This window comes from Dama dama, chromosome 17 (assembly GCF_033118175.1).
Source record: "Dama dama isolate Ldn47 chromosome 17, ASM3311817v1, whole genome shotgun sequence".
Lineage (NCBI taxonomy): Eukaryota > Metazoa > Chordata > Mammalia > Artiodactyla > Cervidae > Dama > Dama dama.
The window spans coordinates 65382709-65398961 of record NC_083697.1 but is presented as its reverse complement, the minus strand read 5'-3'; the positions used below and the strand labels follow the sequence as shown (position 1 = coordinate 65398961).

The following is a 16253-nucleotide window of genomic DNA, read 5'->3' as shown; positions in this document are numbered from 1 at the left end:
ATTAAACAATATTATATTTTTGTATGGGCAAGTCATTTTAATCAGTATTAAAAACATTTCACTGACTTTTTCCCTTTAAGTGAAAACCAAATGCTCCTAATAATAATCTTTATTTACATGTGAAAATAGCATGTGAGTAGTTTTACTTGACAATATTTTGTTTAGCAATGTTTGCTGAAAGAATCGGCAACTTCTTTAAGTTTGAGAGGAAATTCACCATGAGAAATCTCACAATTATCAAAATTGCCCCGAGGTCTATATTATAACCAATAAACGTATCTCACTTCTCGCCGTGACTGGTAGATAAAGCTGGGTAAAAACCGTTCATTTATTCTCATGCCTCAACAAGTGTTCATCTCTATGTATAATATGTAGTACTTTGTTAGATGTTGGGGATTTAATGATCAGCCAAAGTTCACCTGCCTTCCACCCCACTGAAGTTTATAGTCTAATTGGAGGTTGATGGATGTCATTAAATCATCAGGCAGACCATTATAAAATCATAATGCAGTACAAAGGTCTGTGTGAGGCTGTGATTGGGGACACGGTGGAGGGGTGTGATCTGATCGCTAAGACCAGGCTCTGGGATGCTTCACGCTGAGATCAGGAATGCGTTTAAGAACTCAGCAAGCAGATGTAATAGCACTGACCTCCCACGGCAAATAACCAGACAGGGGGCACACATCAGAGCTACCAGGGCAGTGGTCTTGGGGAAACTCCTGCAGACGGAATAAAGTAACAGATGTATGGGTCACCCGCTGCGCATCTCCTTCAGAATAGCCCTGAACGTCTGCCCAGGTTGAACCACAGCCGGGAGCGCGGCCCTGAGCCCTGAGGCCCCAGCCCTCTCGCAGTAGGAGGTCCCAGGCTGCTGTACACCACCCAGGCCGCTTGGCAGAACCTTGGTGCAGGGCTTTTGCCTGGGTAGCCTCAGACCCTCCCCTGCTGTGGTTCAGGGAGTCATCTCAGCCCTGAGGTTAATGAGGAGTGATGCCTAGAGCCCTGGGCTGCCGCTGGCTTTCACAGAGCTCGGCAGGAGGCCGTGGCTTTTTCTGGGCTCGCCGAGGGCCCATTTAGTCCTTCCCCTCAAGCATCTGAAAGCATCCTTTGGTAGAGAGGACAGTGAGTAGGGAGACCGCCCCCACTGTGACTGGAGTGAAGGGGGTGGATGGAGCCTGCCCTGGAGACAGTTGATGGTTTGCAGGTTCCTTAGAGTGATGAGGTCGGTGCACGGCCAGATTGGCGGAAGGGTAAGAAATAGAGGCCACGTAGGAAGTGAGAGGATTTTCCCCAGTTTCCAGTGAACATTATATATTTATCAAAAACAGTGGCTTTATACGGAACTCTGCATCTTTAAACTCTACCTACATCTAATACATTTAATTTAAAGGAAAACTATTGAATGACCTTGTATAATGAAAGAAACAAGAGATAAGGAAATCTGTTTTAGCTGCTGAGAGAGTATATTTTAAATGTTCTCACGACAAAAAAAGAAATGGTAATTAGGTGATGGATGGGAGTGTCAGCTAATACTATGATAGAACAATCCAAGGTTCAACCCCTGGGTCGAGAAGATCTGCTGGAGGAGGGCATGGCAACCACCTCCAGTGTCCTTGCCTGGAAAACCCCATGGACAGAGGAGCCTGGTGGGTTACAGTCCATGGGGCCACAAAGAGTCAGACAGGACTGAAGCAAGTTGGCACACACGCGCGTGATGGGAATCACTTGGCAGCATGTATCAGCGTCAGATCATCCTGTGCGCATTAAGCTCTCACAGTGTCATATGCCTCAAGACAGCCGGAAAAAATCTGAACAACAAAAAGAAAATTTTAGTAAATAAATACATAAAGAAGTAAAATAAAATCTGCTCTGTCATGTATTATGGACCATTTCTGTCACATCACTGGTTGGTTGAAATGAAAGCTATACATAGATCCAGTGCTCAGATGAGCCAATGGATGAAAATGAAGTATTGATGAATGTGTTTTCTTTTGATGTAATGAATTGTTTAACGGCTGAGTTATGGTTTAAGTGAACGTTTTTGAGTATCTTTTAAAATGTTCATCTTTTGCAGTGTTGCACTCTTTAGCTATAGCAACGTAACTAACTTTTACTTTAATATACCTGTTTAAAGAACCACCCCTGCATGGTAGTCAAATTTGCTTCTGAAATGTACTTGGCAGATATTATCAGTGTGATGGTTTATTCTTAGTAACAAGTTTTTTTTTTTTTTTATTAAAACCCTTTATTTTCATTATGCATTGTGTGGTGAATTTTGCATTGGCTTTAGCCTGTATTTAAACTTTAAGTTTAATATTTTCTACTGAATACTGATACCTGTGCATACAACTGGGAAATTTCATGGTGAAGAGGCAAGTTGGCTATCCCATGAAAGAACACTTTGTAAATCTGCCTAGTTACCATAAATTATACTTTCTATACTAACTGCCCTTCTTTCCAAATCAGCTGAAAGTTTATTTCCTTAACTGACGAGTCTCTCAGTACTTCCCTTTTTCATGCTTTTGTGTCCCCAGCCCTCCTTTGATTATTTTCTTCTTTCTTTGTGTCCCTCCTCTCGCTTTCTGAAGCCATGTCCCTGAACCCGAGGATTATGGCTGCTCTCCTGATGAATGGTAAGCTGCATGGATCTTTCTGTCCCATTGATCCATTTAAAAGGTTTGCGTTTTATTGTTTTGTTAGATGCACTTCGCTACTTTGAAAAAAAATTACTAATCAGGCAGGATGACAATGCTGTAAAGTATTTCTTAGAATCTGCCAAATAAAAACAAACAAATCCATTAAATAGCCCTGATGTCCTGTTGAATAATCTTTAATCATTTTATGAACATTTAGTTCAAAGTTTAGGCTTGCTGGTTTTAGGGAGCTATGTAGCTATAATAAAATCTATAACAATCAACTTAGAGTCCCTGGGCTGTGGACTACCTAAGATTTCAGGAACAGCTTCATAAATTTTATTTTTTTTTAGCTCAGCACTGCCATCTTCTGCCACTGTTTGTATACTCTACAGAGCTACAGAAAAATGCTACTGAACACAACCACACAGTGAAAATTTCCTTTACATTTATTTTCATTAATTTGCTAAATCTGTTTGGAGGCTATAACATAAGCATTTTTAAATGAGATATCTGGAACAAATGTTGGAAAAGTATGCTACCAAGGACTAGGGTTAACAGGAATATAATTAATTTTAGAATTATTGAACTGCATTTTATAAGGTTAATTTCTGTACATATTGGATTTTTTGTCTTACCTTAAAATCCTCACCATGGTTTACATTTTCATTTAGAATGACATGAGTTTATCTCAATAATTCATTGCAATCTGGTGGCAAATGAAATTTCAGAAAGCAGAGTTCTTTAATGCTGGTAACTGTAAGAAACAGTATGGCTTTATATGTAATTACATTTCTATTTTCAGATGACACAGGGTATTTTATGATTAAGCCTTATTTTTCAACTTGGATTTTATTTCAATAAAGTGGAGATTTGGTAACAATTTGCAATAAACCTCATACTACCTAGAGTTAATGACAGAGGCAGCTGTTTGGTTCATGTGATACCTGATGATTCATTACACTTAAGCTCATTGCTTGGAGTGTCATGCATTTCAACACCTATCCACAACTGAATAATTTTCAGTGTCTTTTAAATGTTCCAAAACACCTTACTGTTGGTGGATAATTCAAGTGTAATGATATGGATAGTCTCTTCTACTTAATCTTTTGAGAACATAGTTAAAATTTTGATTTTATCTTTTTACTTGTTGAATATATATTTTTATTTTTAGAATATATGTTTTTTCTAAGATAAATCACTTTTTCTTGAGATGGAAATTACCTTCACCATATTCTTATTAAGACTGGATGAAAATGTTAACCATTGTTTACCTGGGTCATTTAAAATATTCTCCTTTCAGTCGAGGTTATTTCATGATTTTTATCACTATTGGGAAGAGATATTATTTTATCTGTTTAAATTTTTTATGTAAAACACCCTTTCTGGAAACTTGATATTCTAAACTGAGTAATTCCAAATTTTAAAATGTCAACTTTTTCATAAATTTTTGTATGGTTCCACTTGCAATTACGTATAAACTTAGATATTAATGATATTTTAAGAAGTAAACACTAGGGAGGGTTTTTGCCAACTGTTTAATAGAGTAAGCTTTATTTTAAATATCTACTTGGGTTTCCTGATCTATCACGTGGTTACCTATAAGCACCAAAGATGAAGGAAGAGCTACTGCTTGAACTTGAGTTGTGTCCTGGGTCCTGAGCAGTTGTCAAGGATGCAGACGTCCATTCTGACCAGTGAGGTTCACATCCTGGTCCTAATGCTGCTCTGGAGCCAGCTACCTCTCTTTGCCTGTGGGTCCTCATTGGGTAGAATGTAGACATCATAGGGAGGTTGCAAAGATTAAATGAATTCTGTTTTTAAAGTGTGTAGAAGAGTATCTCAGTGTTAGCTCCAGTGTCTCTCAGTTAATCCTCAAGACATATTTGAGGAGTTGTAATTGAAGCTGAGTGCCGAAGAATTGATGCTTTTGAACTGTGGTGTTGAGAAGACTCTTGAGTGCCCCTTGGACTGTAAGGAGATCCAACCAGTCCATCCTAAAGGAGATCAGTCCTGGGTGTTCATTGGAAGGACTGACGCTGAAGCTGAAACTCTAATACTTTGGTCACCTCATGCAAAGAGTTGACTCATTGGAAAAGACCCTGATGCTGGGAGGGATTGGGGGCAGGAGGAGAAGGGGACGACAGAGGATGAGATGGCTGGATGGCATCACCGACTCTATGGGCATGAGTTTGAGTAAACTGGAGCTGGTGATGGACAGGGAGGCCTGGCGTGCTGCGGTTCATGGGGTCGCAAAGAGTCGGACACCACTGAGCAGCTGAACTGAACTGAATTGACACTGGTGAAATTTAGGCAGAGAAGCCAGTAAGTAACTTCCCTCAAAGTATACAACCAGCAAACATGGGAGAAAAAGTTAAAACCTTGCTCAACCTGGGTATTAAGTAGGTGCTGGTTATAGCACATCCAATAGACTTTAAAGAGCTTCAGAAATATCTGCATTTAGAGAAAAGGTATCCTTACTATTTGTTATTTCATTTTTTTCTTTCTCATTTTGTTAGGGTAGCAAGAGCAAGTATGGTTTAACTGGCTGACGAGGAAAGTTAGCCTGGGGGGACACAGCTTGTCACAACCCTAAATCTGGCATTTGCCAGATCTGGTCCACTTGATTTCATATCGCCAGTGAAGCCAAGATTGAAACCGTAGTCCTGATTGAATGAGCTGCTGGTCCTCGGGTAAACTGGAGAGTACTGCTGACTCTGTAAATCCAGAATCTCAAAGTTGATTCTTGTCTGACTGTCAGCAGCTTCACCTTTCAATGTGAAGTTCATCGATTCCATAGATAAAATCTGTGACCTATGCCATGTATTTTACTATCATTCTTCAACCGTATTTGCCACAAAAATACCAAGTTAAAAAACACATATTATTTAACGCATATGTGTATGTAGATTTTTAGAGTTGGACACAACTCAGCAAATGAACAACAGAAATATGTAGATTATTTACATTTAGTCAAATTTGATGGCAAACTATTATAGTGACAGTTTCAAAAACACTTCCTTGACATTAAAAATAATTGGATAATGGCGGTAACTACTCACTTAAATCATTTCCCAACCAATAGCCACTTCCTCCAGAATTGGGATGGTTTTCTTGTTATTGCCAAGTGCCCTACATCAGCTGACATAACCTTGAAGGTTAATTCATTTCTATTAAAATCTACCATTCTTTAGACAGTATCAATATTTGGAGGATTGCACAAAAGTATTTACTTACTATAAGCATCCATGTAGCCCTAAGATAAGATTATATTCCAAAGCTATATATTTTGTTACATTTTTTTCTTTTTCTGATTTTTTGGGGGAAATCTCAAGCATAAATAATAGTAGAAAACAGATGTACTCATTCACTCACTTCAATAATGTGTACTCAAAGCCAATTTCAGTTCATCTGTATTTTCCCCCACTATTACTTTAAGGAAAATCCCAAAGTAAGTATCCTGTGCTTAGTCATTTTACTGTGGCTTTTAGTATCAGCACAGTATCACTGGATAGTACCATTTTCTGGTCTTCTCTTCTCGTTTCATTTTGGTTTGTATGTATGTATGAAATGAGTGATATTTATTTATTCTGCTGCCATCACTAGGCTCTCTAAAACATTCTTCCAGGTGTGACTCTATAGTAACCAAATCTAACACATCCAAATTAGCTAGTCTTCACAGTAGTCCCTTTGACAAGTCATTTATTTATTCCAGTCAAGGGACCATTTCACAGAATGTTTTTGGAACTCCTCTTTTGTAATTGCCCTCTGAAATCCTTTAGAACCACCCAGAAAAGCAGACCACATTGATGAAAACTAGTGTCTAAGAAAAAAATATTATTATTGAACTCAACCCCTTCTTTATATTCTTGGACTTGACCTGATGCTGTATAGCAATTTCATTTCTGAACATTAATCACCCTTCTAGGAATTCTAATTTGGAACAGTAGCACTGTTCAAAGCCAGAAGGTACGGATCCATTCAGAAAACTGTTTTTGTCACGCTGGCTTTGTCTTCCTGTACATGGATGTGTGTAGCATCTGTGTGTATATAATGCATGCATTGAGTTTGTATGTAGAATGTATGTTTCAGCATAGTGTCTGTATGTATATAATGCATGCATTGAGTTTACATGTAGAATGTATGTTTCAGCTCATAATCGGATTTTGTTCTGGTTTTTCATTTTTAATTTAAATTTGATTTATTTAAGTTCATAATGCAGTAACACCTCTCTTCCCTATCTCTGACCCTCCATTTCCCCACCTGAAGGCAGTCGGTGTAACCCATTTCAGGTTTATTTCTCCAGATCTATTCTACCATGTATGCATGTGTTTTCTTTCTCATTTTTACCCAAAGTGAAATACATTGTACACACCTTGGTACCAGCTTTTCATTTGATGGTACATCTTTGAGATTTGTCCATATTCCGTGGACAGCCTCCCGTTTTTCGTATAGTGTTCCATTATTATTACGTGGATGTACCACAGTCTTTTTAAGCAACAGCCCTAGTAAAACTTTGGGTTAGGTCTAACCTTTTGCTGTTAAAAGTGTGCTGCAAAGAATGAATTTGTACATACAGCCTTCTGCAGGAGGCAGTGTAAGTACAGAATAGACTGAAATTCCAGAAACTGGAATTTCTGGATCTCAAAGGATTATATTGATTTTAAATTTTGTTGGATATTGCCAATATCAGGGTCTTCCCTGATAGCTCAGTTGGTAAAGAATCTGCCTGCAGCACAGGAGGCTCTGTTTCATTCGATTCCTGGGTCGGGAAGATCAGCTATAGAAGGGATAGGCTACCCACCCCAGTATTCTTGGGCTTTCCTTGTGGCTCAGCTGATAAGGAATCCGCCTTCAATGTGGGAGACCTGGGTTCGACCCCTGGGTTGGGCAGATACCCCCTGGAGAAGGGAACGGCTACCCACTCCAGTATTCTGGCCTGGAGAAATCCATGGACTGTATATAGTCCATGGGCTCACAAAGAGTCAGGCACAACTGAGTGACTTTTACTTTCATTGCCAATATTCCTTTTTAGAAATTGTACCAGTGTTCATTCTCATCAATGATAGATGGTTTAACTGTTTTTCCAAGATTATAGCAGCAGGGTTGTCAAACTATTTCTGCCACATTGATAAATTTAAATCTCATTTCTCTCATCGTGCGGTAAGATTGAATGTATATTTAAAACCACTTCTGTTTCTTTCTTTGTGAACTGTGTGTTTATATCCTCTGCTCATTGTTCTATTGCACTGTTGATCTTTTTAGTGTGAGTTTCTATGAGCCCTTTTTATTTTGAGTGAATTAACCTTTCATTTTGAATAAAGTAACCATTTTATGTGTTGGAAATAGTTTTCCTCCCATTTTGTCATTTGGCTTTTGACTTATAATAGTTTGCTTATAATAGCAAACTATGCAGAAGTATTTTAGCTTTATGCAGACAGTGTTTTCTATTTCTTTTCTGAGTACTAGGCGTTTCTACTCCTAAATTGTTTTTTAAGTTAAATAAAAATTGTTATTTATCTCTTCATTTGACATGATTTCATAGTCCACACTGTCATGTATGAAATTAACTAATATTGATTCAATTCAGTTCAGTTCAGTTGCTCAGTCGTGTCCGACTCTTTGCGACCCCATGGACTACAGCACACCAGGCCTCCCTGTCCATCACCAACACCCGGAGTTTACTCAAACTCGTGTCAATTGAGTCGGTGATGCCATCCAACCATCTCATCCTCTGTCATCCCCTTCTCCTACTGCCTTCAATCTTTCCCAGTATCAGGGTCTTTTCAAATGAGTCAGCTCCTCGCATCAGGTGGCCAGAATATTGGAGTTTCAGCTTCAGCCATCAGTCCTTCTAATCAATATTCAAGAATGACTTCCTTAGGATGGACTGGCTGGATCTCCTTGCAGTCCAAGGGACTCTCAAGAGTCTTCTCCAACACCACAGTTCAAAAGCATCAATTCTTTGGCACTCAGCTTTCTTCACAGTCCAACTCTCACATCCATACATGACCACTGGAAAAACCATAGCCTTGACTTAGACGAACCTTTGTTGGCAAAGTAATGTCTCTGCTTTTTAATATGCTGTCTAGGTTGTTCATAGCTTTTCTTCCAAGGAGCAAGTGTCTTTTAATTTCATGGCTGCAGTCACCATCTGCAGTGATTTTGGAGCCCAAAAAATAGTCTATCACTGTTTCCACTGTTTCCCCATCTATTTGCCATGAAGTGATGGGACCAGATGCCATGATCTTAGTTTTCTGAATGTTGAGTTTTAAGCCAGCTTTTTCACTCTCCTCTTTCACTTTCATCAAGAGGTTCTTTAGTTCTTTTTCACCTTCTGCCATAAAGGTGGTATCATCTGCATATCTGAGGTTATTGATATTTCTCCTGGCAATCTTGATTCCAGCTTATGCTTCCTCCAGCCCAGTGTTTCTCATGATGTGCTCTGCATATAAGTTATATAAGCAGGGTGATAATGTATAGCCTTGACGTACACCTTTCCCTATCTGGAACCAGTCTGTTGTTCCATGTCCAGTTCTAACTGTTGCTTCCTGACCTGCATACAGATTTCTCAAGAGGCAGGTCAGGTGATCTGGTATTCCCATCTCTTTCAGAATTTTCCACAGTTTGTTGTGATCCACACAGTCAAAGGCTTTGGCATAGTCAATAAGGCAGAAATAGATGTTTTTCTGGAACTTTCTTGCTTTTTCTATAATCCGATGGATGTTGGCAATTTGATCTTCTCTGGTTCCTAATACTGACCAGGCCGCACTTATTGTAATTTATGTTTATCCATAAAATTCTGAATCTTCTCATTTTTATTGCTATGAGGATTCTTCATTTTTGGATGATTAGGAAATAATTATTTGCAATGTATCATAGCTTTTAAATCAGTCTACAAGAAGCAGTAAATTATATGACACTGTGGATTAACTGCTCATTTTTCATTTTATCTTAACTGTTACACCCCCTGCCTTATTGCTTTTTGCAAAACACCATAATTTCTTTGTCTCCTTATAAGGCAAAGTGTCACTAGAAAACTTCTATGAAAAGTTTTAACAAAAGGTAGATGTTGGCTTCCACTTTTATGTATGCACAGTTTGCAAATTCAAATAGCTTTGTCAGCTAACAATTTAATCTATTTTACATTTATGCAATTGGTTCTTATTTTGAAATGACTTTGAGCTTCCTAATTTTATCTGTTTACTTTTACTAAAAGTGGACATTTTGTGAGGTTTCAGATAGGGGTGATGAGAGCACCGTATCTGAGTTACCCAGACCAAGCTGTGTGATTAGCAGATGAAATGCTGATGATTTTGTGATCTTGGAAAGGAAGCTCCTTTCTGGGAGAAGAGTTAGCATTTTCTACGTCAGAAGGTTTCACTGGTGAATGGAGGGCAGGCTGTGTCCGTGTAAACATTTCAGTTGCATATCTAGTGTTATTTGTTATAAATACATTTGAAAGTTTCATCAGTTATGGTAACTGTGAATTATGAAATGAAAGACTTACTGGTGAGATTAATAAGACACATCTTCAAACTTATAAAAGCTTTTAGTTCAGAATTCTTTAGAAGGAAGATAGACCTCCACATGCAAGATGTTACTGTGAATATTCCTTGAAATTTCAATTTATCTAATAAGTGGGAAAGTATAACTAAGAACCAATAATGAATACATTTTATAAATAATAGGGAAATTTTATAGAGCCCTGAATAATAAACTTTAGAATGATAATATTTAGAGGAGAAATGTATGTTAATTTTTTCTGCCTGCCAATTGATAAGTTGTTTAAAAGTTCTTGGACTTTTCATCTTTAATACTAAGAAGAGGAGGAGTTTTAATTAATTATTATTTGTTATTTTATAAATAAATTATTTATTATTATTAAAATAATAGTAATAGAAAATGTGTTCATTCTGTTTCCTAGTGATGTTTTTGAGAATTCTAATCTATGTGCTAAGAAAGGTGTATTATATTATAATATTGAGAATTAATAGATCAAAGTGTTACACATTAATAAAGATGTATTTTACTGTAAAATTCTAACTTCCTTTTATGGTGTATGGTTAAAAAGATATTTACATATATTGATGATCTGGTTTAGGTTAAATTATTTTACATTCTTTTTTTTCTTCAATGATTTCTCCTTCCTTTCAAGCAGCTGACTTTAAAATATGAAACTCTTGACATTTGGCACATTGGCATTGATAATTCTCTTTGTAACCTGTAAAAGTTATGATTAAAAGCTTTCTGGATTACAGCTGTTTAATATTGAACACATTATTTTTTCCTCAACAACTTCTGAAATTTCATTCTGTGCACAAAAGCTTTAGATCTATATATTTTCACTGAACAGTAAAAAGTATACTCTTGGGGTTTGACATTTCCACTTAAATGTTCCTTGTCCTTCCTTTGAATCTCAACATTTTGATATTAAATTGCATGGCTATGAGATTAGTAATAGCTAGATTATAGAGGCAATTCTCATTTGATTTGTTTCATATGGAGTTCAAGTTTGCTGATCTGAAGATAGCCACAACACAGAACCACATATATACTTTTATGGCTTTTTTCTCCTTTACAGAGTAACTGTAATATGTACATAAATATATAAGATATTTGTTAGTGATAAATGTTAATGAAATGTGTAATCAGTTTATTCATGTTTTTGTTTCATATGGTAATCATATAGTATTACTTCAAATCAATTTTCATGGCTAAAGTAAAACAGTATTATTTTTATAATAACTCTATTAATTCTCAAAATTTTTAAACCTTGGAAAAATTATGAAAGTAGAAAAATTCAATTCCATGTATATTAGCAGTTTTGTTACATTTTTTAAATTAAATTTTTTTCAACATAATTTTACTCTAGGAAAATGAATGGTAAAATGCTACTTTTTGTTAACACTGAAAAAGGCTTTCACATTTTATAATGTTTGAAAATAGTCTATGATTCAATCATGAAATATATGTTATCTTATTTATAAATGTAGACTAAATTACACTTAATTTATTAGATTTAATTTATTAAGAGTTTGTAGGCATAATGATTTATTTTAAAAGTAACTTACAGGTGGATCTGCGGGCTTGTATAAATGAATCAAATATTCTCCATTTTTTCCCCTTTAGGCAGAGCTCACAGTTTGGAGATGAAAAAACATTCAGTGATTCATCATTGCTGGAAAACCTCCAAAATAATCATGTAAGAAGCGTAACACCACTATCTTTTCATTAATAGATGAAAACTAATGAGTGTTTCTCTGAATTACCTTCCATGCTTACATATTCCATTTTTTACTTTCATGATCATTTTTAATAATTATAAAAATCTGTTGTCTCTAAATTATTTTTACTTGGCCAACACAAATCTGTGATTTTTAGAAATTTACTTTTAACACTGTCATTTATTGATACTCTGGCTTTTTAAAAATATTACATAATTTAGAGCTCTATTTATATGAAACATCTCATTGTTAACAATTTCAAAATATCTATGGAAATTAATTACCTGCTCAAAATTATAGGCCAGTGCTAAATCTATACAACAAGAACTTTAGACATCTGCCACCCAATGTGAGTATTCCACTTATAAAGTTACTGATACTTACTAAAATTCCATCTGATCAAATGAGATGATCTCTGAAGTTTAAGGGCTTCCCAAATGGCACTAGTGGTAAAGAATCTGCCTGCCACTGCAGGAGACATAAGAGTCTCGGGTTCGATCCCTGGGTCGGAAAGATCCCCTGGAGGAGAAAATGACAACACTCTCTGGTATTCTTGCCTGGACAGTTCCGTGGGCAAAGGAGCCTGGGGGCCTGCAATTCCACGGGGCTGCAACTGAGCACGCCTAAGTTTACATCCCCAACTTTGCTCACAGTCACTTCAGGCTCCGTGCATCAAAACTTGAACTCCTGCTCATCACCCCAAAACCAGTCCCTGCCTGGCACTGGTGGACTTGCCGCCTCTGCCCCTGGGCAGGGCCCTGGCAGTGCGTTCATGTGGATATTTTTGCTTTCAACAGAACATGAGCTTTAAGATCCACAAAGTCTAGACCTAGACCCAGCTCTTCCTTCTTGTGTTCTCAGGTTCAGTAAATTGCACAATCAACTGTCTTATCACTCGGTCTAGGAACTTAGGGTTGCTTTGCTTCCTCTGTCCTCTCCATCTCCAGATCTGTAATGAATCACCAAGCCCTTGTCAATGCACCTTTCTGTGTGTGTGTGTGTGTGTGTGTGTGTGTGTGTGTGTGTGTGTGTGTGTGTGTGTGCACGCGCGCACGGTGGCACAGTTGTGGCCAGCTCTTCACGACCCCATGGACTGTAGCCTGTCTGGCTCCTCTGTCCATGGGGTTTCCCAGGCAAGAACACTGCAGTGGGTTACCATTTCCCCCTCCAGGGGATCTTCCCCATCCAGGATCAAACCTGCATCTCCTGCGCCTCCTGAATTGACAGGCAGATTCTTTGCCACTGCACCACTGGGAAGCCCATGACTTTCTAGAACATGTCCTAAAGGTCTTGTTCACCTCATTCTCACTTTCTCTACCCCAGTCAAGACAGCCAGCATCCCCCAGGTACATTGCCGCAAAGCCTCCTAACCATTCTCCTGGTTTCCATGTTCACCCTTCCCATCCTTGTTGCACATGGCAGCTAGAATGAGGCCAGTGGGAATCAAGTCCCAGTACAACCCCTGTTGAAAACCACTCTCTGGCTTCCCTCTCAACTTACAAAGTTGCGTGATCCAACCTCTGCCTGAGTCACCAGCCTCACTTGGACCTACCTTCCCTTTCTTTCTCCTCAGGCTGTCCTGGCTTTCTTTCATCTTCTCATACATGCTTCATTCTTTCCTGCTTTAGGACCTTTTCAGTCACGTGTTATCCTGCTTGATGGAAAACTCTGTGCTCAGTCCTTCATGAGGCTGAAACTTCATCAGCTTAAAGATCACATTGTCTTGAGAACAACCACAAACTGACCCAAATCATATTATATGATTTTCACACATTTTATCCTTTGTAACCCTCTTCACAGTATAAATAAATGATGTGAAGTTTGCTCAGCCGTGTCCAACTTTTGGCAATACCCCATGGAGTATACAGTCCGTGGAATTCTCCAGGCCAGAATACTGGAGTGGGTAGCTGTTCCCTTCTCCAGGGGATCTTCCCAACCCAGGGATCGAGCCCAGGTCTTTCACACTGCAGGCGGGTTCTTTACCAGCTGAGCCACAAGGGAAGCCCATAAATAAATGAAACCTGTGTACTGTTTATCTATGTTCTGTTTCCCCCCCACCCACGTCAAAGCATCATGAAGCAGGGACCTTGTCTGATTTGTCTGCTATTCTAGCCGGAACACAGTTTTGTTTTGTTTTTTTCAAATAATGTTTTGATGTACCTTTCCAGTCATTTTAGTTTTTTGATCCAAGAGCATGGAGGAATTTTTTTCCTTTATTAATTCAAGTGATACTCTTCTTCATCAGGAACCAGAAAAGAAGATGTTTAATTTCAAAAATCTGGTTGCTGTTCTCCTATAAACTCAAAAACTCCTTGCAGAAAAGATCCTGTCTTCCTCAGGCCATGACTACACAGGACTTGCTCAGTCAATCCTTTTTTATTTAGTAGAACACTTGTCAGGTTATGGTTGTTGTTTTTGGAAAGAGAGACCAAAGCATCGTAGAGGAATCCTCTGCCATCATCACCGCGACCCAAAGTAGTGGGACTGCAGTGAGATTAGATGCCTAAGATTTAGATCTGATCAGGAATTAGAACCAGGTAAATGAACATTTTAGAATTCCTCTCTTGTCCTCTGATAACAGGATTCAACCTTATCTGCCTTTTTCACTGTGCTGTTTCTATTTAACAAGACAATGTGGCCTTATATAGATGTTTAGAAAAGGAATGAAGAGGTTGCAAAACTGAAGGATTTTAGTAAAAAATATTTTTTCTTCATAATGTTGATTTCTTGGCTTTCACCCTCAACATTTAACAGTTGCACTCAATAAATATACATGAAGTAATGCTACTACCATTGCGTCATAATGGTGAAATGAAAGGGCCTAAATTACATGTTTATTTCTCACAGCCCACTGCACCAATAATATGTGAATTTCTCACAATGATGGCAGTATGTCACACAGCAGTACCGGAGCGGGAAGGTGATAAGATTATTTACCAGGCAGCATCTCCAGGTACCAATGAAGCAACTGTGATGTATTTCTTGGCTGAAAATTGTTCTGAAATATGGGATTGTTCAGAAAAACTTAATTTGAAGAAGTAAAACAACCAAGTTACTTTTGTTTCAGATTAAAAATGTTATTTACTAGTTAGAAATGTTGGCTTTCAAAATTATACATATAAGTACATATTTTAAAATCCATAACTGTGTAATATTTGTTATATAACATGTTACATGGAAATTTGAATAGCAAAATTCATACAGGCTTAAAAACATGGTACTCTGTGTGCATAGTACGTTTTCCCTTCTTTATAATTAAGAAAAAACTGTTGGTCATAAACTGTTTTTTCACGTAAGCAGGCAGGAAAAGGAAGATCCGTTTGCCTGAAGAGTGTTGATTTTAGAATACCAACTTTTCTTCTTCTGGAAATGATAATCAAGGAGTTCGCTGTGTATTTACTTGGATGAGAAGAGCTTTACACTTAGAGAGGAGATTCCATACTTACTTATTTTCAGTGTAAAATTGGGTAAATAGCCAATTTGATGACTAAGATTTCAGGAAAGAAGCAACACACTTTAGGGAACTTCTTTATAAGCTTCCTTTAAAAAGAAAACAACTGTATTTTGTATTGGAGTATGGTCAGTGAACACTGTTGTGATAGTTGGAGGTGGACAGCAGGACTCAGCCGTACACACACACGTATCCACCCTCGCCCACTCTCCGCCCACCCAGGCTGCCGCGTGACGTTGAGCAGAGTTCCGTGTGCTACGCAGCAGGTCCTGTTGGTTATCATTTTTAACATAGCAGTGTGTACATGCCAGTCGCAACCTTCCTAACTATCCCCTCCCCCTGCGTTTTAAACTGTATTCCAAGCCAGCACCTGCGACCTCATACAATATACCAGATTCCTAAAAACCATGACAGACACTCTTTATTGTTAAGATAGATACTATATGGATGTTTTATCTCACACCCTTCCCTCAAAAGCAAAAAAGTTTTGATGTAACATGGTGATGAGAGTAAATATGCAATACAATGAAACATCAATTCATTTATATCCTTTTAAATTGACCTCTCAATATTCGTAGTGTTATTAATAGTTTTCCTACATTCAGCATTTTAGGAGAAAAAGGATAAAACTTAAGAAGGCACTTCTGTGCCACTCGTTTTTTTCCAGTTTAATTAAGAAATAATTGATATACATCACTGTATCCCTAGTACTTATTTATGTTATAATGGAAATGTGTACCTTTTGATCACCTTTCTCCACTTCCCCTTCACCAACCTTCCATCTCTAATAACCACATCTGATCTCTTTTTATAAGAGTTTGAGGGGGGTGTGTTTCTCTTCTCTTTTTTCTTTAGAATCCACATAATAAGTGAGATCATACAGTGCTTTTCTTTGTCTGTCTGACTTATGTCTCTTAGCATGATGCCTTCATGGTCTATCCA

General features: G+C 37.8%; 1 protein-coding gene across 5 annotated transcripts in view; it reads left to right on the top strand.

Moving 5' to 3' along the window:
• Positions 1–16253, top strand: part of ATP8A1 (ATPase phospholipid transporting 8A1) — a 226199-nt gene that overhangs the window by 82813 nt on the left and 127133 nt on the right. For 4 of the 5 annotated variants that reach the window (XM_061164664.1, XM_061164663.1, XM_061164666.1 and 1 more), the window contains 2 exons: positions 11766–11838; positions 14708–14813. In XM_061164664.1, coding sequence (XP_061020647.1) covers positions 11766–11838; positions 14708–14813 — 179 coding nt within the window. Of the gene's footprint in view, positions 1–2588; positions 2634–11765; positions 11839–14707; positions 14814–16253 lie in introns of all 5 variants that reach the window. The other variant, XM_061164668.1, reaches the window with a different exon arrangement.